We start from the raw sequence: 23,607 nt of genomic DNA on the forward strand, positions 1-23,607 counted from the left end.
GCGCGCACACACAGAGGCAGGCACTCACGCACTCATATACACACACACACACACACAGACAGAGGCAGGCACTCGGGCACACACACACACATACACAGACAGGCACTCACGCACTCGGGCACACACATACACAGACAGGCACGCACGCACTCAGGCACACACATATACAGACAGGCACTCACGCACTCGGGCACACACATACACAGACAGGCACGCACGCACTCAGGCACACACATATACAGACAGGCACTCACCTGCTTTCACTCCACACTCCTCCCCGCTCCCCGAAGCCTCTCCTCCTCCCGAAGCCTCCCCTCCCCATTGGCTCACAGCCACACACGTCACGCGTCAACGCTAGGAAACACCATTCTCTGGTGTCTCCAGCGGCTGACGTGCCACAGCGTGTAGTCAGCTGTGCCGCCAGGGGGGACCGGGACCGGCTCGCGAGGATTCCCCTGCTGGTGGGGAACTCGCTACATTGCCGCCCGCGCCAACGAGCGCAGCGGGACCGAGGCCTAATTGTCACCACTCTATAACAATCTCCTATTACAGCGGTGGCTGCTATGCTTCAAACACCATCGTCATGGCTAAAGAGGCAGTAAATACCAAGGCTAACTCAATATAAGTTGTATAACATTAATAGTAGCCATTAGTGCAGTGTGTAACAGTAAAATCAGCAAGATAATGGCCCGTGAACAAACCTGTACTCAACAGTGCCTCTCAGGCCTCGTTCAGGGTGCAGGCTTCGGAGGGTGGGCGTGCTGCCGTGGGACACAAAGTATTCAAATTGAATACTGGTTGTCAGGGTAGCAGCTGCCCTGTCCCCGAAGCCCGGAGTTGACGCTGGCTACAGTTTCAATAAACGAAAAAATCGTTTTTTGAAGCTGCAGCAGCGTCACTGGGACCTCGGCAGCCAATGAAATCATTCTTGAGAATGATTTCATGACTGCAACTTGGATCCCTAACCTGCCGTCTGTAGCCCCGCCCCCTCAACTCCTGAAACAGTCTGCTGGGGATGAACACACATCGCCCAGCAAACTGCCGCCCTCACTCCCTCCAACTCCTGCCTCTGGCACCCTGAATGAGGCCTCACCCTCTGCCTTGCGTGTGATCGTCATAACGTCAGTCCAATAGCCGCCTCCCACCTTATAATGGCAATAATCCCCAACAACTCGTGACCTGGCTGCGTCAATGGCCTTTGGCGTCAACTCCTGCAGGCCTTAATAGTTCGGTAATAATGTCATGTTCTTTGTGGATAATTATAATGACAGGCTACAACATTTAAAACAATTAGAAACCAAGCAATCTGTTTGTTCTACATCCTGAAAGCTGGCGACCTAGAAACAAATAGCAGCTAGAATATTGAAATAACTAAAAAAAAAAATGTACTCTAGGATAGCAATATCCCACAAAGAATAGGGCATTACCTGGCCATTAATGCACCAACTGGATTCATCTCAATTCCTTACTCTCCTGTGGTAATTACTTATGTGTTGTGTGGTAAACACAGGTGCTAAGAAGATCTGAACTAATGTTGGCAGACAGGAAAAATGAAGCTGTTCACAAAAGGCAGAATTGCTAAAAAGGTTACTTACTGATTGACCTGAGCTACAGCAATAAGACCTTCACTATTAGAGGGCTTGCTTTGCAGTGCCACGGCAGAAAAAGTGGCTCACTGTGGTAATTAAAAATCTCAACTAACTAAAGCTGTGTGTTAACTTGTGTCCTACAGTAACCTCTGTCTGTGGGCTGTTTACAAAACAGGTGTGTTGAGTAGAGTCACCTGCTGTGTATATGGTGAAGAGGCACCTGCTTCATGGAGTGAAGATGATTTTAACACAGGTGTGTGGGTCACTTGTCCATCGTCTTCACTTACGGCGATCAGAGCAGAATTTTAAAGGAGGGGTTTTGGATTATGTACAGGGCTTGCCAAATGCACTTGCCCACTCGCCTGGGGTGAGTGCATTTTGCCCGCTGTTGAGTGTTACCTGCGAAGGCGTAGTGCAACGTCTCCCGCTTTCCCCTGCAACTTGCGAGTGTCTCCCCTGCAGCTCCTGTCAAATGGCGCTGCATTGCCACGACAACAGGACGCTACGTGATGTCAAGTTGCTATGACAACTTGACACCGCGTGATGTTTTGATGTCACATAGCGTCCTGTCGTCATGGCAATGTGGCATCATTTGATGCCGGGCAGCCATTTTGACAGGAGCTGCAGGGGCGACACTCCCAAGTTGCAGGGGAGAAGCAGGAGAATGGCGGGAGATGCCGCCGCAGGTAAGACTGGTGAGGGGGAGTTTTTTTTAAAGAATTTGTCGAGTCCTGATAATGTAAACATGTACAGATATGGAGAGCAGCTGCCAATTCAGGATTTAGGCCGCATCCATACTGTACCCGAACAAAAGGCTGCACCTCAATGAGGCAGGCCATAGAGTGCGCAACAGATTTATCACATTTGTTTTTGTCGCGCGACGGCCGAGCCACCTGAGTGGTTCAGCCAATGAGGGCGAACCAGCCTCATGACATGGACACGCCTCCTCCACCCCGTCGCTGTGGATCTCAGGCCACAGATCGCTCAGCCGACAGGCGCACGTGACACCATGCGCTCCTTCGCGCACCCACTATACCGGAGACCTTAGAAATGTAAGCAAAGATAATTCCACTAAAGATTTAAGGACATTTACCAAGCATTGATAAGTTGGGGGCATCTTACTGACGTAAATGTAATCCTCCTTGCCCGGCACTAAAGGAGTTTACATCGAGTTGAACTATATACTGTACGTGGCAATGCTCAATCTTGCACACCTTTTCAGGGTGCTGGGGTGGTGCAGGTTGGGCATGGATGTGCAGATAGAATAAGGATGGGCGCCAGGAACTTTTATAGTACAAAAAGTGCTTTATTCTCATCCGGTTATGAGGCTCGCCATACAAGGACAGACTTCAGGTTGGACATCTTAACTGGTAGTAAATCATAAAGTTACTCTGTGCTTCTTCCCCTGGTGGCTCTCACTCCTAGGCTGGGGAGGTATTTATGCTTCTTTCCCTTACGATTGATTAGATTGGATATCTCCTGGATAGCGTCAATAATGCCCCATCTCAAGTGGGCCCCTGCTACAATCACCCCTGTTGGGAATACACACTGCTTTCTGGGATTCGTTTCCTATTAATGTGTACTGCATACTTCCTCCATGCATATTGGATTGGGAGTTTTACGAAGGACCTTCCGGTGGGGCAGATCTGATTATGCTCCGGAGCTGTAGTACTACAGTACACTGTGCTGTATGTAATAGAATGTAGACAAGTCTCGGCTCTGGACAGGTTATGGTCTAAATTTGGACATTGGGAGATAACATTACTAGGTCAAGGTCACAAAAAGCTGACACTGGGAATTGAACTAGGAGTCATTGGGAGAATGGGGCATTAACACCGAGTCCCCATAGGCGACAGGCAACTCCTTAGAGCAGTTTACTTGGTCAAGTACTTTTATTTACCCCCTTCAGTGCTCAATGGGTCACCAAAAGGGGGAGATTCATGGAAACACTGCTGAAAGAATTGATGAATATCCAAGATCCCAGTCAGCATACATTTTCTGGGGGAAATCATATCACACAAAGTTGTGTGACCAACGTGCAGTAATAGTTCAGGGTGGAGCAGTAGATGTAGGTTTCCTAGATTTTAGTAAAGCCTTTCACACTGTCCCAAATAGAAGACTGATAAATAAGTTGTAACGCATGGGATTGGGTTGTAAGTTGGCTGAATGGTTAAGACATTGGTTGAGTGATCGGTAACAGAGCTGTGGTAAATGGAGTCCATTGAATGGAGGGGAGGATGACCAGTGGAGAACCTCTGGGATCTGTACTGGGATCCATGCTTTGTAATGTCTATTAGTGACATTAGAGAATGTCTAGAAGGGAACGTGTGCATCTTTGCAGATGATACACAGATCTGCAACATGGACAGTCCAGAAGTAAACTAAATAAATGAATGATTTGGGTAGATTAGAGGAATGGTCAAGAATGTGGCAACTGCAATGTAATGCCAAGAAATGCAAAATCAAGCTCTTGAGCCACAAAAGGCTAATACAGTAAGGCAATTCAATAGTTAAACTCTAATAAACACAGGGCTATCCTAAATGTGAAAGAAGCCAGAGTATCTAATTGGGTCTAAAGTTGTACAACAGAGGAAAATGAGCAGAATTAGTGGTTATCTTCTGTGAATGTCTGTTTCACAGAATCACTGCTTGAAAAAGGAAAGTAAAGGCAATAATTAAAAAAAAAAAACAATATACAAGAGAGAATCCTTTGGAGTGGGTGCATTCCTGTACAATCCCTACGGATCAGAGTTTAGAACCCTTCGTATATCAAGAGAACATAGTGTCTCGCATGAGAGGACTAACCACAATTCCTTACCAAGGTTATATCAAATGGTACATGGATAGGCAAGTCTAACAGTACCAGTAGGGTCAAAAGGTTAACCAGACTGGGTATGGTGTATACCAGGCCTCTACGGAGAGAAAAACACCCTGATCTGAAGGTGTCAATCTTTTAGGGTAATAGTTAGCCTCCAGATACTGGTTATAAATGTAGTATCTATATAGTGTAGTTTAAAATAGATTTAATGCATAAAAGTAAATAAACGTATGGGATTTTACAGGAGTGCACCCACTCCATAGGACACCCTCTTCCTCTCATATAGTGGTTCTTTATTGCTTCCTAGGAAGCATCAATCCTTGGGTAGCACCCTCTCAGTTTACAGCGAGTGTCAAGTGTATACAGTGTCCCATAGAATTAAAAACAAAAATTGGACAGATAAAAAGATGAATAATGTGTACGTGATGCTGTATCTGCAGGCACGCTCACAGATCTTATAAATGGTGGGGGGGTAAGGGGTGGGTTGTGATTTGTATTTGTGGCTTCAGGACTTAAAAAGGATTATTCAAACTGGAATGTCCCACTTCACAGATCCTTAACACTAGGACTCTCCCTCTTTCATACTGTATATAGCAAGTAAGTAGAAGTCAGTTTGGCACAGAGCTTTGCAATGTGCCGCAGACCCTTTGGCTCTAGTTTACTAGTTCTTACCCTCATATAAACAATGGAAACTTGTATTTTGTCTGTACATGCAAACTTTGGAGAGATTCCCACCCACATAACTAACCAAGCCCAGGAAACCCAACCCGGTTTCTATGGCAGCCAGATGCATTGGTATATCGTGATCTCACCTTTCACCTAGATGCTGTGTAATGTTACCTGTACACCACCAGCCTGGCTTCAGGCCCAGTGCAGTACGCCCAGCCAAAATCTGCACAGTATTACGCAATGGGCATGTCTTTTGGCCTTAAAGAAACACCACTCTCTATAACTCATAACCTCTTTAACATTGTTAGAATGAAACACCTGGGTTACACAACATTACATGATCTCAGTCCCACTGCAACTTAGATATTAACACCCTACAACTTTGCAGTTTACAATGGAAACTGCTCTTTCCCAAAGCACCCTCGAAAACTCAGACGGTGCTGTTTGGGTGCACAGGTATAAATATTTTACTAAGCAGTGTTTAGGTTTAAAACACATAGAACATCTATTCACTCCACCCCTCTCTGCAAAGGGGAACAGCAGAGGTTGGTAAGGAACATGGTAGGAAGGGGGTTGCTGGTGGCCGAGTGGTGCGGAAGTGTCCGTAACCTCACTCCAGGTACCGTGGAACCAGATAGAAGGGTTAGGGTGGATGATGAGGGGAAGCAAGCTGGGCGTCACCTTTGTTTTGGGTGCCTACTGCCTCCCACCGTCACAAACACCCAGTAAGAGCAAGATCCATACACTTCTCTGACTCATGATTAGCCAAAGGCTCTTAATCTCCTATTGTCAGTTACACGAGGAACATAGTGTTCTGGGAATAAGCGTGGGTCATATTTATTCCTGCCCTAAAGCATGTCATTATGCTATCCCCATTTACTGCCATAGGGGCCTGCATTGTCAGGGAAGTGATTACACAGTTCTGTCTATAGCATTTGTCAAGTATTCAGTCATCTCTAGTTGCTGATTAAATGGGCAGTTTAACTCAGCGTGTCAAAACATATTTTAAACACATCAGTGTTACTTGCTTCCTAGGAAAGATCCATCAACCTTTTAAAGTAACTGCGTCACATATTCCTTTTTCACAAAGAAGGAGTATGGCTTTTTTCTCTTTTTTTGTAACACTGGATTCCAGTACTTCAGTTGCTTGTGTTTATCTGCGTGACAAATGATGGCACCATAATTACTCTGCAAATAAAATAAAACTATGCTAACAATTTGGAGGACACGCAAAATATAACAGTTATAGATAGTGAAACCCATCCAAAGAATGTGTTTACCATTGTAATGTTAACAGTTGAAAATGTGTCTTTAACAAAACCGGTCCATCATCTACAGTACATTTAACCCATTAAACACGTAACCTATTACACGTCACTATCCTTCGTTCACTTTCTTCCTAGGCAGGACTGCTGCTTTAACTTAAATGCGGCTGTGATTGCCATAGTCACGAGGTTGCTTGAGCTGTTCTCCATTCTCATGATTGGGGCTTTTGTGGCACACATTGGGCCTTGCAAAAGAAAAAAAAAGGTCTGCTGGCCCTTTCTGCATTAAGGGTGCAGTGCTACATTCAGATTCATTATCTACATTCAAGCCGCTGTCCTTATTCCAAAGTTTAGCTCCAAAAAGAAACATTGGCCTATACCAGGAGTGGCCGACTCCAGTCATCAAGGCCCACCAATAGGTCAGGTGTTCAGGATATCCCTGCTTCAGTACAAGTGGCTTAGTCAATGACAGCCGCCTGTGCTGAAGCAGGGATATCCTGAACTCCTGACCTGTTGGTGGCTCTTAAGGACTGGAGTCGGCAACTCGAGCCTCTACATTACAAGTAAATGGTCACTGACACAATATGTAATAAACACGCTGATCTGTGTACATTGCAAACGTATGTAAAAGTTGTCCAAAAAAATACATAGAAAAGCAACATTGAAACCTTGCAAGACACGTAATCTTACATCATGTGCAACCTCATACGGCTACAACAAAAGCACATCTGAACAAAAGACTGGCACAGTATTCAATGCTCAGATAAAAAAAAAAAAAAAAACGCTAAGAAAAAAAAACCTCTTAAAAACTCAAGTGTTTTTCCCCGTCCTCTTGAGGCAAGTGCCAAGTACGTACAGTGTAGGATTTCTTTTTGACGGACAAATTATTGTAACCAATCTCAGGGACTCAGTGGTTTTTGTAGACAAAAGGGTTGAATTCCAGCCTGCCATGTTTCCCAGAACTAAATGTTCAGCCAGCGTCACACCCTAAATGTGGTATGGATACCATAGCCTCTGCAATCAACTAGTTGATAGAACCAAAACATCCTAATTTATTAGTTACCAGTGGCACATTAACAGGTGCTGTAGCTCTTCGGGGCAGGGCCTCCTTTTCCGAAATGTTACTTTTATGTCTGAAGCGCTTCTTCCTATTGCGTTTTATTTGTTATTTATAGGATTGTGTCACATGTATTACTGCTGTGAAGCGCTATGTACATTAATGGCGCTATATAAACAAAAATCTACATACAATCTACGTACATCCCTTAAGTGTCAGAGGGGCGGCGGCGGCAGCAGAGTGCCACATCCCCTCCGGCAAAGCGCGGTCACATGACTGCCCCTGAGAGCGGCCACATGACCGCAGTGGCCCTTAACCTGGAGACAGAAGGGGAGGCTTCCATTTCCCTTCACTGCAGACATACTGTAGGAAAATCAGTTTTTCATAAAACTTTATTGTTTAAAGTATTTGGTGGTACAGCGTTCTGCTAATCAATATGCTTAAAAGGATTTGACACAATCGCTCATCACTGATCAATTTAAAAAAAACATTTTTGGCCTGCTTAAATCATATTATTAGGTGTGTGCCTCTAAGCTTTATGTTAAAGAGGCAGTCTGTGCAGCACTTAAAATATTTTTAGTTTTAATATAGGCAGCCTTTAATTATTTTTATTGAAAACGAATTACATAAGATGCCGATTGATTAGTTCTTCTGTTATCGATCAGCGAATATACTGCTTACCAGGGTTAACTAACTGGCTGCCTTTCAGTTTCAATCAATCCTTCAATCAGTGTAACTCAGCAGCTACAATGTATTCTTATATGACTAAGGTAACATTATCTACTGTTACAGTTTACAGCTCAAACAGCTGGGAATATTGGCAACAATTTATCACAAAAAAATGGAAAGTGTTTCATAGATCTTGCACTGCTGGGGAGGTGTGCTAAACCTGCTGTAGACATCAAAAGATGCTCAGTATATTAAAACAAATTAAAAATGGCATTAAGAATGCAATAATAAAAATGTAGCCATTATCTAATACTACAGAACGGATTTAAAAATAATTTTAAAAAAATAAACACGTAGGATATTGCTTGGATTACTCCTTTAAATAAACTCACCTGTTAAAATGATACCTAAAAACATCCATACGCAAAGAAAGATATTCCCAGCACGAGGATTGTAGTCTGTTGTAAGCTTGCCTTGAGCCAACGTGAATAAAATCCCAAATATCTAAAATAGAATGGAGAAGATGACATTGAATAACATACAGTACACCCGGTACGTTTAAATAAAGTTCAAATAAAGATTTAAGAGATTTAAAAATGAGTTTTCTGCTAAAATTGCAAATTTATCATGAAAAAAAATCAATAACTCATAATCAATGAATAATGCCAGTGTGTGTGTGTGTGTGTGTGTGTGTGTGTGTGTGTGTGTGTGTGTGTGTGTGTGTGTGTTTTACTTTCTCTCTAGGTCTGGTTTTAATTATTTGCAGATTTCTATGTTCTACTGACTTTTATATATTTATAGTTAAAAAAAAATAAAAGCAAAATAATTACTAAAAAAAAAAGTGAAATTTTCCCATGGCGCACATTATTTTTATGTAATTTTTACAAACGCCTCTAGCCGATGAACAACTCCGCCGCGCTGAACACTACTTAGGCCTGGAATTCACTGTATAAAAATGCGTTTATGTACAAGCAATTTGTAACACAAAAATATTCTGGAATCCTCTTAATAGGGCTTCAATCACACGGCGCTATAAATGTTTCACGTATGTTCCTACTTGGCTTTCTTGGTGCCGCCACGTTTTCTTAATACAGGTTGGTACTTTTTTTTTAAATTTAAATCTACCACTTTTTATACAAAAATTGTGATAATCTTCAGCCACACACTATGGTTTTAGCCTCCATGCTGATAGAAGGCCCGACAAACCCCTTCTATTGTGGTTAGGCCCAATATGGATACTTCCAATGTTCCGCCATCTGCCTCGCCACAGATTCCTTATATTAGGGGTGGCCAACTCCAGTCCTCAAAGGCTACCAACAAGCCAGGTATTAGAGATATCCCTGCTTCAGCACAGGTGGCTCAGTCATACAGTCATACTGAGCCACCTGTGCGGAAGCAGCGATATCCTTAAAACCTGACCTGCTGGTGGCCCTTGAGGACTGGAGAGTCCCACCCCTGCCTTCTATGCTGTGTGAATGTTCCTTTTCATTCTAATTACATGGTTCTTGACCAAGTTATTGAGCAGTATTTCCTTGTATAAAAAGGCAGAATGTCGTTATCCTACAAATAAGAAAGGGAACCTAGGAGGGAATTTTTTTTAAGGCGGCTGGGTTGGCTAGAAACTAGCATATTTTGGGAAGTTGTATGATCTGCATATTGCTTGAGCATGTTACATCTTAGCTTTAATTATGAGATACACTACATTAGGGCACCCACAGTACTGGGAACTTGAATATGGACTTCTGGTATGAACTATTGGTGGAGCTGTTGCATTAGGACCTTTTCATTGTGTTTGTTTATGTATTATGAGTGTTTACATGCTTCTGTGATAGTGTAAAGGAATACTTATTTAATTTGATCTAGCACAACATTTTTTTTGGTGATAATACTGTATGATAAAAGTAAAAACGTAGTCACACAAATGGGGGGTTAGGGAGGTTGCAGGGGGAGAAGAATCACAAAATTGGCCTACAAAACCCACCTATTTGCCAGGACATCTGTCAGTCATCTGCTAAATAATGAAAAGGTGCACTCATTCAATGTAGAAACTGTTTGCTACAATATCTGCACACAACAGCACATATAGTGCTGAGGGCACTCCACACAATAACACTATGCCAGTTTATGGGAACTCTCTGGGTGCAGTTGGGGACCTTTTATTCTTGGTCCCAGACGGTTGGTCTTTTTTTCCCATATATGGCTGTTTCAAGGTTCCACTATTTCTGTCTCTCATATAATTATAATGGTCGAATATGCTTGTTTTTCAACTTCATTTGCGTAGCTATATAGGAGTAGTTATGGTACGAGACCGAATTGACCTTTTGCCCTCTACTTCTTTATACATCCTATGTTTGGCTATGATCCACTTAGGATGCATAACACAAAGAGTGGTGGTACTGTGAGGACCATTGCGTGCTATAACTCAGACAACCAGCAGGGCTGCGGACTGGATCTGTGCGTTTGGTTCTTCTATTCTCGTTGATTGATGGGTTTTGAATTTTGGATGTTTTACTCTTTATGCATTATTCGTCTATTCTTTGTACACTAACAGATATGATGGATATTCTCCCTAATATCAGTTTATACAGTATCTGCTTTTTCAGCTGTTTATAGTTGCATTTAGTAACACTTTACACTATATGATATGCACTTCACAACACAGTTGTATATACACAATGGTACACAGTTTGCCGGGTTAGTTTCTCAGACGTTTTGATACATAACTTACTTATTCATGCATTTACTTTTTGTACTCATTACAGTCATTAACCCAGCACATACAACTCATACAGGTGTTTGCACTTACAATAATTAGGATTCACCTGTGCAGAGCATGTTACCATGTTGTTACTATGGTGCAGCAAAGGAGGAAAAAACGGAGCACTAGGTCCAAACTGGCACTGCCATAAAAAGTGCAAGGATGCGTTCCCAAAATAAAAAGCTTGTTTAATGGATCAAGAACAACAGACACACACCAACGCGTTTCGGACTATTTATCAAGGTGAATAAAATACTTACCCCCCTGGAGTCATAAATTGTAATTAAAAACTTTATTAAACTTACACACTCCCAGGGGGCAATACCAAGGCAAAGAAAAACATTTAAAAGTTAAAAACAACATACAAAATCGTGAAAAAACACAGTAAAAAACAATTAATGTGTTGAGAAAAAAATATAAGCTGCCATCCCAAATCACTTATCAGGGGTATTCCCAAAGGTCAGCTAATACGGTTAAAAAGAATCTGTACAAATAATGATGTCTTCTTATTCAGTCCCTTGATCTGATGAAGCGTTTTGAAGCTAGAGGATATTCAAAGAAAGATCTTAATAAAGCATTTGATGAGGTACAATTGATGGATAGAGCGGATCTTTTGGATAGGAATAAAAAGGGAAAAGATAGACATTTTCAACCACCATATTTTATTGTTCAACACAATAATCAAGCAATGACTATTAAAAACATGGTTAAGAAACATTGGGCAGTGCTAGCAGCAGACCCAGTATTGCACTCAATTTATGAGGAGGGTCCTAGATTCGTGTTTAGGGGGGCAAAAACCATTGCAAACCATGTCTCTGCAAGCATGTTTACCACAGATAAATTACCTGTTAAGAATCTACCTATAGGTAGTTACAGTTGTTCAAAATGTAAAATATGTAAATTTATGAAACAGACTTCCGAATTTAGCTCATTTAAAACAAAAAACACTTTTCGGATAAAGTCCTTCAACTGCGACACCATTTATGTGGTGTATTTGCTCTAATGTGGTTGCGGGAAGCAATATATAGGACGCACAATAAGATGTTTAAAAGTTCGGATACTTGAACACCTACGCCTCATTGCTAAAAAGGATATCAGTCATCCAGTGTCCAATCACTTTACACATTGCCCAAACTACAATGTTAACAACTTATCTTGCCAGGGTATAGAACATATACCAAACCACATCAGAGGGGGAAATAGATTGAATATTTTAAACAAAAGAGAACTATACTGGATTTTTACGTTGCAGACTCGTATCCCATACGGTTTAAATTGTGATTGGGACATAGGACCCCTTTTGTTTGATACATAAAATCTTTTCCGATACCCATTGTATATGCTTTTTCAAGTGTTGTTACTTATGTATGCGTAGAGAGATGGTGGAGCACTGCAAAAAAATAGGGCTGGAGGCAGATCCGTGAAAGATAAAAATGCTTTAATCCAAATGCATGGTAGCAACAGCTACATTAAAAGGGTCCTCTAACGCGTTTCGCGCTTTAGTAGCGCTTTATCAAAATTATTATACTTATGTATACTTGTCTGAAATTGTTGTTAAAGATTACAGATTGTTTTATTATAGGTTGTTCAATAAGTGTGTACTTTCACCTAGGTCATATTATGTTATTAATTATTATTTTGACATGAGTGATATTGCACAATCTTGATAGCAATTCTAAACAGCATATTACAGATTGTCCGGTTGTAGAGCGTAGAACAAAAATGTGCACTCTCTCTTATGTCATATTATATTATTTATTTAATGCATTACACATCATGTGATTTATTGGACATAATTTATATAAATTTTCTAGTCTAATCACTATTAGACATGATGGAGATTGCACAAATTTTACTAATAGTATCAAGTATGAAATCGCTCTCTTTCAGTCTCATGTCACTTTCTTTAGGTGCACTGGGGTTTTGTTAATTTAATTCAAATGTTCAATATTGTATATTTATTGGTTATTTAATATTTGAAACTTTATCTGAAATAAGATTACAACACCCTATGCATAACCTTCGTTACCATGATATTAATGCTCAATATCAAAGGTTGTTTATTATATTTTTTTCTCAACACATTAATTGTTTTTTACTGTGTTTTTCACGATTTTGTATGTTGTTTTTAACTTTTAAATGTTTTTCTTTGCCTTGGTATTGCCCCCTGGGAGTGTGTAAGTTTAATAAAGTTTTTTAATTACAATTTATGACGTATCTCAGTCATAACCACGTAGCGTGACGTGATGACGTCACAGGTATGGACGTGTTGTGGTTTCCCACTTGGGTAGTGCATAGGAGGCAGCTGCTGGTACTCGTGGACATGGTTTATGTTCCATTTGTCTCCTCACTGCTTCACCGGTATTTCCGAGCCGGTTCCGCACACGTGATGAGACGCGTCAGTACGCGATGACGCTTGACGTCCCGATCACGTGACACATGCGGAAGTGTCGGCGATTGGTGTGGATGAGTTCCTAATTCACATAAATAACACTCCAGGGGGGTAAGTATTTTATTCACCTTGATAAAGGACTAGTAATAGTGCGAAACGCGTTGGTGTGTGTCTGTTCTTGATCCATTAAACAAGCTTTTTATTTTGGGAACGCATCCTTGCACTTTTTCTGGCAGTGCCAGTTTGGACCTAGTGCTCAGTTTTTTCCTCCTTTGCTATACTTGTCCTTCTACAGGCGGAGGCACAGTTAACCCGTGGAATCCTGGATACCTGAGGACTTGCTGCTCATCGCGGACACCTATTCCCATGTGAGTCTTTCCAGGTTTACCACAATAGTTCTGGACTGTGTTCATTAAGACTGTTCCATTGTTATAGATGCTCATTACACTGGTCACCGGCAGGTGCTTCACCATTAATACATCCTTACTACCGTGCTTTGTGGGATTTTAGTGCCAGTATGCATCTTTTGGACATCCTTCTTGTACATTCATTATTGGGTTAATTCCATTCTACAACGATTTATATATTTTTTTGTAGTATTTGCTGTATTTTTCTGAACACCATACAAAACGTTTTTATCATCGTTACTATGGTGCACAGGTTGCTCTGCTTAAATCCAAGTTTTGTCCCTTCTGCCCTAATGGAGGCGTGTAATAGGTTTGGTTGCTGTGAAGCTTGTGTGTATTTGTGTATGTGTGTATGTGTGTATACATACATACATACATACATACACTTGTATGCATTCTGCATCTTGACAACTGTCCATGCTAGAACCGAAACGTCGACCCATGTTTTATATATCACTCTATAATTTTTTTCCCAAGCCCACTGCAGCACTGCTGTCTCTTGTCCTGCATTAGTCATCTGCTGCCGCGTGTCCTTTTAGACTTGACTGTCAGCCCGTGCAACTTGCGTCACTGACAAGTGCCATATTAAGGATGAACAGGTTTATTTATTACTATTTCTTCACTTTACTTTATCTTCGTCATACTATTTCCTTTAGGTGCATTTTTGTCCAACGGGAATGTTTTATGAGTTGCATAACATTTAACATAAAAATGTGAGGCTTATGGTGCCTAGTATATTTTGGTGCTTTTCTTGAGAAAGATACTTGAAAGAGATGACACCCCAACTGAGTGTGCTTATCATGTATGTTGTCCACTTCCCAAGTAGCTTTCATACGATAAAAGTAACTAAACAAAGACCTTTAAAAAGATCTTTCACCAGGAATCTCTGTCGTTACCTGCGCAGAGGCGTTAAGAAGCCCTGATGAAGTCCCTTCTGATTCTGGATATGTTATCTCAACAGCAAACTCGAATCCAAGAGGGAGATAGCCAGTCATGAAGAAACTGAGGGGAACCAATGAAATATAGGGTCACAGACGTATGCTTTTGCAAACTAATTCATGTCTCTTTGCTGACCTGTCAAGTCTGACTAGCAAGTGCCACTGATTAGGGGAGATTATTTATATATATCTATCTATCTATATATATATATATATATATATAAAAAAAATTTTTTTAACATTAGCGTCTCAAAGTCAGTCCTCCAGGGCCACCAAGAGGGCAGGTTTTATGGATATCCCTGATTCAGCACACGTGGCTCAGTCAAAGACTGCACCATCTGTGCTGAAGCAGGGATAAAGAAACACAGATACCCAGCAAGCTCTCAGAACCCCCCCCCCCCCCCCTATACACACACACACACACACACACACTACTGGGCGGGGCTAATTGTATAAAACAAGAAACAAAGAAGTCCAGAGCAACGTCCAATGTGACAAAAATACACAGTGAAATACTAATATATCTCTTGAAAAATGGGTCATTTAGTTAACCCTTCGGCCAAAGCGTATAAGCCTGCGAGACACTTTCAAGGCATGACCATAATATCGCAGGTCCAAACACTAACTGGTTAAAATCCTTATTTACCTCTATAATTAAAGGAATATGGTCCTAGCATTGAACCTATCGCAACCAGCTGCATGAAAAGAAAACCAGCTTACTTGGACAGTGGGGAGGGGCGAGCTTTAACCCCTGGGTGGGAGGAGCCACTAACTTCCAAAACAGCTGAGACCAGCTGGACAAAGTAAACAAACACATAGATACCCAGCAAGCTCTCAGAAACCCCCCCAGGCTTATACGCTTTGGCCAAAGGGTTAACTAAATTACCCTTTTTTCAAGAGATATATAGGTATTTCACTGTGTATTTTTGACACATTGGATGTTGCTCTGGACTTCTTTTTTTCTTGTTTTATACAATTAGCCACATCCAGTAGCACTCCTTTTGACACACACACACACACACACACACACTTGGGGGGGTTGCTTGAGGGACCTACAAATTAAACTAGCAGTAAAGGGGTTATTATTACCTTAGGGTATCGTATCCTTAACCTTTTAGCCACCACGGAACCTGCAATGCGTTGCGCTGGAATAAGACGCAGGCTCCTCTGGCAGGGAAAGGGTTATACTTAAACTGTTTGGCTCAGTGTGGGCTGCCACACTTCCCCTGGAAACACCTTGCAGGCCCCTCCAACAGTGACCGCAATAATCCGTCTGGGAGACATTCCTGACAAAGTCAATTCTGCAGCATGAGTGCCTTACCCAAGAGCTCCTCCCGTCACAAACACAACAATGAGGTTGCCAAGATCCAGGGTGAAAGTGAAAACCAGCATTCCGATGAAGGACAAGATGTAAACGATCAGGGTAGTTTGTCTGCAAAGGAAGCCAAACCAGAAAGACACATCATAGGTGCAGCGAGGCCAAAAAAATCAAGTCAAACAACTTTAGTCTCAGGCATAGTACCACCTTGTATCATCAAGGGTGCGCAAACTGGGGGGGGGGGGGGCGCGGATGGATACAGAGGCCCAGCGCTCTTCCCCAAGGCATTTAAATTAAATGCCGGTGGATTGCTACTTACCATGATTCAGCCGCTCTAACGCGTTGCCATGGCAACGCGGTGCCACATGACGCTGTTCCAAGGTGGGGGGCGCGAGCACCGAGGTAGGCAAGACAGGGGGGGGGGGCGCAGCACCAAAAGTTTGCGCTCCCCTGGTGTATCTGATACTATTTCTGTTCAATAATGATCTTTTTTTTTTTTTGTTTACCTGACTCCGTGTACCTAGAATCGGCCAAGATTATGAGGGTTAACTATCAATGCAAAACGGTGCCCTTCTGAATTAGATTTTTCGCTGTCATACTATACAGGTGTTTTGTTTTTTTTAGCTTTTGCCTTTGCTTATAACAGGGGTGCTCAACTTCAATTCTCACATTTTATTGTTAGGGAGAACATAGAGACACAGTAGGGGGGCATTCTAGCAAGTGCGTCTGCAGGGGGCCAAGCTTTATGTATCATGTGTATAGTATTAGCCACAGTGGTAGTCATATGCTTCTTTAAGCAAGTGTGTATTAAGGTGGGTCTTAAAAAGGTGGATAGATAGGGTGCTAGTCCCTCAAGTTGTTTTCCCTGCGTATTTAAAGCCATATGGATCTTCTAGTAGACTTGGCCCCACCCGTTTCAAGGACGGAGTAATTAAATCTCATGTCAGATAACATCAACGGTCCAATGACTAATAATGAATAATCACTGTGCATGCGTGTCCATTGCTACAGAGTGGTATGAGGTAGCAAGTTAGGAGGCAACCAATTTGGCTTGCAAATTAGCAGGAAAGAGATGTGAATGTATTTTGGCAGCAACAGGGTTGTTCATTAAACTGCAATAGTGCCCCGATCTATTGGAGTTTCAGGAATAACCCCCTATGTATTTCAGCAAAGCCTTACCACCAAAATCCCAAGCAAAAGAATCAGGAAAGGTGTTCCAGGCAGATAAAAAACCCATGAACAATGGATACAGGATTTAACCTATACATTATTGCAGCCTACAAAGAATCAGTTTTCCTCCAGAACCAATATGACAGCTAGAACTCTGCAATAAGATTCATCAACAAATGACTGCGTTCCGTTCCTGCTGCACATACTGTATTATAGGAGGACTTACACTTGCGATGTTTACTTACTTGTATGTTTTGGTGTAATCCAGCCACAGACCACAAATAATGGAGCCAACCATTCCTGCTACCACCAGTGTCAGACCGATCCTCCCAGCATTCACCTCTCCTCCCTTTGCAAATGCGTTGGAAGATAAAAAAAAAGCATATTGCTCAGACCCGTCAGATTAAATTATTCATGGTACACACATCTAATACATTAATGTTATAGTGCAGACACACAAGTATTACATCATTTTACTATGCACTTGGGAGGAGCCACACAATAAAATCGGTTTCTGTCATTGGCTTCTGTTTTCCCTGCATAGACTTTTGAAACAACACTTGCGAGAGCTGTGCAGAGAGAGGTGTGCACTAGTCAGATTTTGAGGACTTATTCAGAAATGAAAGAAAATAGTGTTAAATATGTTGTCAACAATGAGTTATTGGAGGACTAGAAATTACCTATTGCCAAATTGTAGTTACCACTCAGAAGTGGCTGTATCACAGTAGAAGTGTTTCAGGGCCCAAGAAGGAGAATAAGATATGGTGTTGCGTATGTATGTACAGTATGTATCTTTATTAATATAGCACCCACAGTACTTTACAAGAGAGACAATACAGTTACAGGGAATTATAATAATACAAGAAGCGCAGCAAAGTCAGACAATAGGAAAGGAAATCCCTGCCCCGGGGAGCTCACAATGTAAGTGGTATGTTGGGAGAGTTACAGCGACAGCAGGTGAGGGAATAAGTGCTGTAGATGGCAGTGCTTGGCCACAATGGTTGGTAGGAGCGACTGTGCGTGTGGACAGGGGCCACGAGTCCAAGCGAATGAAATGCTATTCTAGGGAAGGAGCCGGCTGTCCAATAGGAACACTCCTGCTCTGGTCACATGGATCCCCGGCTCCAACAAGCATCAGCTGTATGCTCTGTTCCTGCTGCTCCCACCGGCTGACCAAGCACTTCGGCTGCTGCCACCGCCACAAGGACGTCTGCTGCTGCTTCCAGATGTTGCCGCAGTCTTTGTCACCTTCCGTTGCCGGCTGTAGATAAGTTCTGATGTCTTTTTCAGGTGCTCCTAAATTACCCGGCGCCGGTTCCGACCCCAGCCCCGTGGTCCAGGTAATTTCCGGGTAGCTGAAAAAGCACTGGGTAAGCCTGGTACCAGGGTAATTACCCGGTACATCACTAATGTAGGGAGGAGCAGATTAGTGAAAGGCCTTGAAGGTAAGGAGGTGAACTTTACAGGTGATCAGAAACATGATGGGAAGATTTAAGGAGAAGATGAGCAGAGAGTTCTGGGAGAAAGTGAAATTATTCCAACAGCAGAATTTTGGATAGATTACAAAGGAGAAAGTTCTGAGGTGGGGAGGCCGGTTAGCAGAATAGTATAATAATCCAGATGGTAGAGGAGAAGGACTTTTTACAGTCGATTGACAAAGATCGCATCTTAGCACTGTTATGGAGGAAGAAGCATCACATTTTAGCCATGGCGTAAATGTAAATGGAGAAAGAGAAGGAGTAAAAATGTCACACCTAAGCAAAGTACTTTGGCGACAGGATACCTGGTAGTAATGTTTGCTGTGATGGAGTAAGGGATATTGGGCCATCTCTAGGGGATAATCTGTGAGGCGATCAATTTTAGGCAGTGGAGCACCATGAACGAGGATATAGTCAGGAGACAATCAGAGACTTGGGACTGGATTGCAGGAGTGAGGGTAGGTGTGGATAAATATATCTGTGTGGAGATGATATCTAAAGCCAAAAGCGTTGATGAGGTCACCAAGTGATACTGTGAAGAGAGGAAAAAAAAAAAAAAAAAAAAAGGGAGGTCCCAAAACAGGGCCCTGAGGTACACCAACAGGGATCAACAGGAGGCGAAGACATGAGCAATGGGAGAGGTCTGATGGGAAACCGATAGCTTGGTTACAGATACCAAGAAAATGTAGAATATGAAGACGAGAGTGATCAACAGTATCAAATACAGCAGAGAGATCGTAGGATAAGTAGACGAAAATGACCTTGGAAATCAGTGGCTAGTTTAGTGAGCACAGCCTTCGTTGAGTACACTGTACAAAAGCCAGAATGTAAAGGGTTCAGGAATGCATGGGAATTAAGAAGGTTTATCATACGGGGGAACATGGGATGTTCTAGTAGTTTTGAGGCAAAAAGCAGGAGGGATACAGGACGGTCGTTAGTATGGCACGTAGGGTCTATGGTGGTGTTTTTGAGAATAGGTATGACCACCGTAGATGCTGGGTGAGAGCGGAGACTAAAATAGGTGAAAGAGTTGAGATAAGGTGTGAAAGAATGGAAGTGGGAATGTGGTAGAGGGACCACATGAAATCAGTTTACAAACATCCAACTCTAACAGGAGAAAAGGAATGAAGAGTGGTAGAGAGGAGGGGGAAGGGACAGAAAGAATCTCATTGTGGATAGCATCAACCGTGCCTTTACTGTGGTCGCCATGGCAACGCGACATTAAATGACGCCACGGGGTCACGTGACGCGTCGCCATGGCATTGAGACATGACCCGTTGCGTCATTTGATGACAGGTCATAGGAGAGGGGGCACGCGAACACTGGGGCTGCGAGGCAGGGGGATGCAGGTCAAAAACTTTGCGCACCCCTGGTTTAGACAATTAGCAGGAGTACGAGATTTCCTCCAGAGAAGCGAGCGCCGGAGCCGAAAAGGGGCATATAGATCAAGAGAGCAGGTGTTCATAATCACTGTAAGCTTGTGTCCTTTTCTTGTCTAGGACACACCTTTTCTTATCAAAAACCGAGCACCTCATACTTCCTCCCAAACCTGCCCTACTACCGCCTCCCACATTACTGTTGGTAATACTATCATTCCCCCTGTAGCCCAAGCACGCTTCCTAGGGGTCACACACTAATCTGCTCTCACATTGAAAACGTTTCTAAAACCTGTCGCTTTTTCCTCCGCAATATAACTAAGATACGCCCTTTCCTCTGTTGCCCGACTGCTTAAACTTACTCAGGCCCTCATTCTCTCCCGTCTTGATTACTGTAACCTCCTGCTGTCCGGCCTTCCTGCCTCTCACATGTCTCCCCTACAATCTATCCTAAACGCAGCTGCCAGAATCACTCTACTTTTTCCTAAATCTGTCTCAGTGTCTCCCCTGCTCAAATCATTCTCCTGGCTTCCTATCAAATCCCACATCTCACACTCGATTCTCCTCCTCACTTTTAAAGCTTCACACTCTTCTGCTCCTCCTTACATCTCCGACCTAATTTCTCACTATGCTCCATCCCGACTCTTGCTTTCTGCTCAAGGATGTCTTCCCTCTAGCCCCTTTGTATTTAAAGCCCTCCATCGCCTTAAAACTTTCTCACAGACCGCCCCACACCTCTGGAATGCCCTTCCCCTCAATACCCGACTAGCACCCTCTCTATCCACCTTTAAGACCCACCTGCTTAAAGAAGCATAGGAGTAGCACCGTGGATAATACTAGACACATGATACATAAAGCTTGGCTCCCTGCAGACTCACTTACCAGAATGCCCTCTCCTCTCTGTACGTTCTTTCTACCTACCAATTAGATTGGAAGCTCCTCGGAGCAGGGACTCCTCTTCCTAAATGTTACTTTTATGTCTGAAGCACTTATTCCAATGATCTGTTATTTGTACTATTTGTTATTTATATGATTGTCACGTGCATTACTACAGGCATACCCCGCATTAACGTACACAATGGGACCGGAGCATGTATGTAAAGTGAAAATGTACTTAAAGTGAAGCACTCCCTTTTTCCCACTTTTGATGCACGTACTGTACTGCAATCGTCATATACGAGCATAACTGATGTAAATAACGCTTGTGTAACAGGCTCTATAGCCTCCCCGCTTGTGCACAGCTTCGGTACAGGTAGGGAGCCGGTATTGCTGTTCAGGACGTGCTGACAGGCGCATGCGTGAGCTGCTGTTTGCCTATTGAGCGAAATGTACTTACTCGCGAGTGTACTTAAAGTGAGTGTCCTTAAAGCGGGGTATGCCTGTACTGTGAAGCGCAATGTACATTAATGGCGCTATATAAATAAAGACATCCATCCTACTCTGTGTAGCCAAATCATTTCAAATGTGTATATTTTTTATTCAAAAGCATAGCTTTATTTTGTTGAACTGCTCAGCAGACTTCAAAGGAAAAACAAATTCTATATGAATCCATTGGAACCTCTTCAGCCTGTAGCAGGAGGGCACACTGCATGTGCGTCATGCACTAAAAATGTGACCCTCTAAGGTACTGCCTCGCTTTGCAACACAGTGCTTATAAAAAGCAAAAGTCATGTGATGCCTGCCATACCAAGTCTTCTGATTATGTAACAAAGATCTTGTTGATAGTACTTTGACATCTCAGTAGTTGCAAAGCTATCAGCTGGAAAAAAAGAATATATTTTGAATCTGCAACCTGAATGCTAGAAGCATAATGGATATGCAAATATTAGTGTTATAGTTTTAGTTTTAATAAATACAGCAGTTCCTTAATTTTACAGCAAGAAATCAATTATCTAAGCGCCCGATCGCTCTGTTCTTCTGTGATCGATCGACGAAGACCCTGCTTCCGAAAAGCGGAAGTGGGGTAACTTCCTATATGGTTGCAATAGCAATCCAAGGAAGCTTAATACATTAAAAAAAAAAAAAAAGCAGTAAGTATTATCGAATACAAACATAGGATGTTGAATGGGATACTGCTTTAAGATCTCAAATACATTCAACTTTATTAAAAAGCATTAATAATGAGGAGTCACAGAAACTCATTAAATCTAGTAATTTAGGCTACAAATGAGTATCCTGTGAATGGGCCTTAATCTGCTATCATATGTGGAAGTACATGCACACCGCTAAATGGTGCTGGAGGGGGGTTCTTATCTGCCGGTGCACTGTGTCCAGGGAGGTCCAGACATCCCAAAGGAGATCAGCAAAGAAAATGGAAGCAGGCACACGGTCTTCTGAAGATGCAATTTAATAGGCCACCAAAGGGTCCAACGTTTGGGCAAAAATTGCCTTTATCAAGGAGAGGGCTCCTTAATCTGCTAACCATACAACACTTTCCCATATGCTTGTAAAGGAACAGGAGATGGGTGTTTGGCTGTATATAACCACCTCCTATGGAGCCCTGTGTATAGGAGAAGGGACTGGACAGTTGTGTGGCTAGAACAGAAAACAAGCGGTTATTCCTGGTGATGGCACATGTACAACTCATACACGTCAATGCGACGCACCCCATTCCGGCTGTAACTGTCACTTGGTAGTTCGAGGTGGGTTACCCTGGGTTGGTGCACCCCCCAAAGTGTTAGCTATCAATATTTCATAGAGTTGACGATCCAGATTCTAGTGCTGATTAGGGGGCAGGATTGCACCAAATGGTCACACTGGGGGTTATTCCTTAAACTACCATTAAGTTCAATGAGAGTTTCCGTACGATAGAGCCCCAATGTCAACGGACATTTTAATGACTAACATACATGATCTCGGTTTTGTGTTGTACCGACATCTGGAAGTTATTATTCCAGTTCGGAATAGAAAAAGAGGTTAGATGTACACATAATATGATGGACCATTGATTGGTGAGACGAGACCAAGGACACAATGTTTAGGGGTACAAACAGCCCCTTCGTCAGGTGTTACTGATCCAGAATACTCTGGTTTCTATTTTGTATATGTTGCCCTCCAGCATTTTGACCTTATAACAGTGTTGAAACTTGTACTAATTGCTTGTAACCACCACAAAAATACCAGTGATACATATACAATATTCTAACATATCACAGAAAACTGACCTCATAATGAAATGTAATCATTTGATTTAGCAGCGTGGACACAGAATAGAATGCTCCTGTCATGATCCCTGGAATAAAAGAAGAACACATTACCTACTTATAGGATGCATATTATTATTTCATTAAATAGGAGATGTTCTCTCTACGCATGTCAAATTACAGAATTATACAGCAGATGCCAAATAAAAGACTTCACTCATCATTTCCTTTTAAACTGGGAATAGGTTTACTGGTTTATGCACATCTTTAACCCAGGCTGTGCGAAAAGCACTGTGTAATGCAGCAGGCATAAAAGTTTATAGGGCTCCATATTACAATGAAGCAAAAAGGGACACACAGAGTGCTCATTTGCATGTCATTACCCAGAATCCCTGGCTGCAGTGAACGCATTATATGCCCAGAGATTGTGGGGAAAAGCAGGGTTGCAGACCTGTCCGAGTCGTGATGTGCTCATACGTGCCATTTTTATTTACTGTACAGTGGAGGGTTTGTCACCATAATTTATTGTGTCTTAACTAACATTTTTAATTAACTGATGT

At 42.4% G+C, this 23,607-nt stretch overlaps 1 protein-coding gene across 1 annotated transcript in view; it reads right to left on the minus strand.

The window, feature by feature from the left end:
• Positions 1–23,607, minus strand: part of FLVCR1 (FLVCR choline and heme transporter 1) — a 42,990-nt gene that overhangs the window by 5,908 nt on the left and 13,475 nt on the right. The window contains exons 4-8 of the mRNA XM_075595655.1: positions 23,069–23,136; positions 17,296–17,399; positions 15,884–15,994; positions 14,521–14,626; positions 8,460–8,571 (exon numbers count right to left, since the gene is read on the minus strand). Coding sequence (XP_075451770.1) covers positions 8,460–8,571; positions 14,521–14,626; positions 15,884–15,994; positions 17,296–17,399; positions 23,069–23,136 — 501 coding nt within the window. The remainder of the gene's footprint in view (positions 1–8,459; positions 8,572–14,520; positions 14,627–15,883; positions 15,995–17,295; positions 17,400–23,068; positions 23,137–23,607) is intronic.

Source organism: Ascaphus truei, chromosome 4 (genome assembly GCF_040206685.1).
Source record: "Ascaphus truei isolate aAscTru1 chromosome 4, aAscTru1.hap1, whole genome shotgun sequence".
In the NCBI taxonomy this organism is placed as follows: Eukaryota; Metazoa; Chordata; class Amphibia; order Anura; family Ascaphidae; genus Ascaphus; species Ascaphus truei.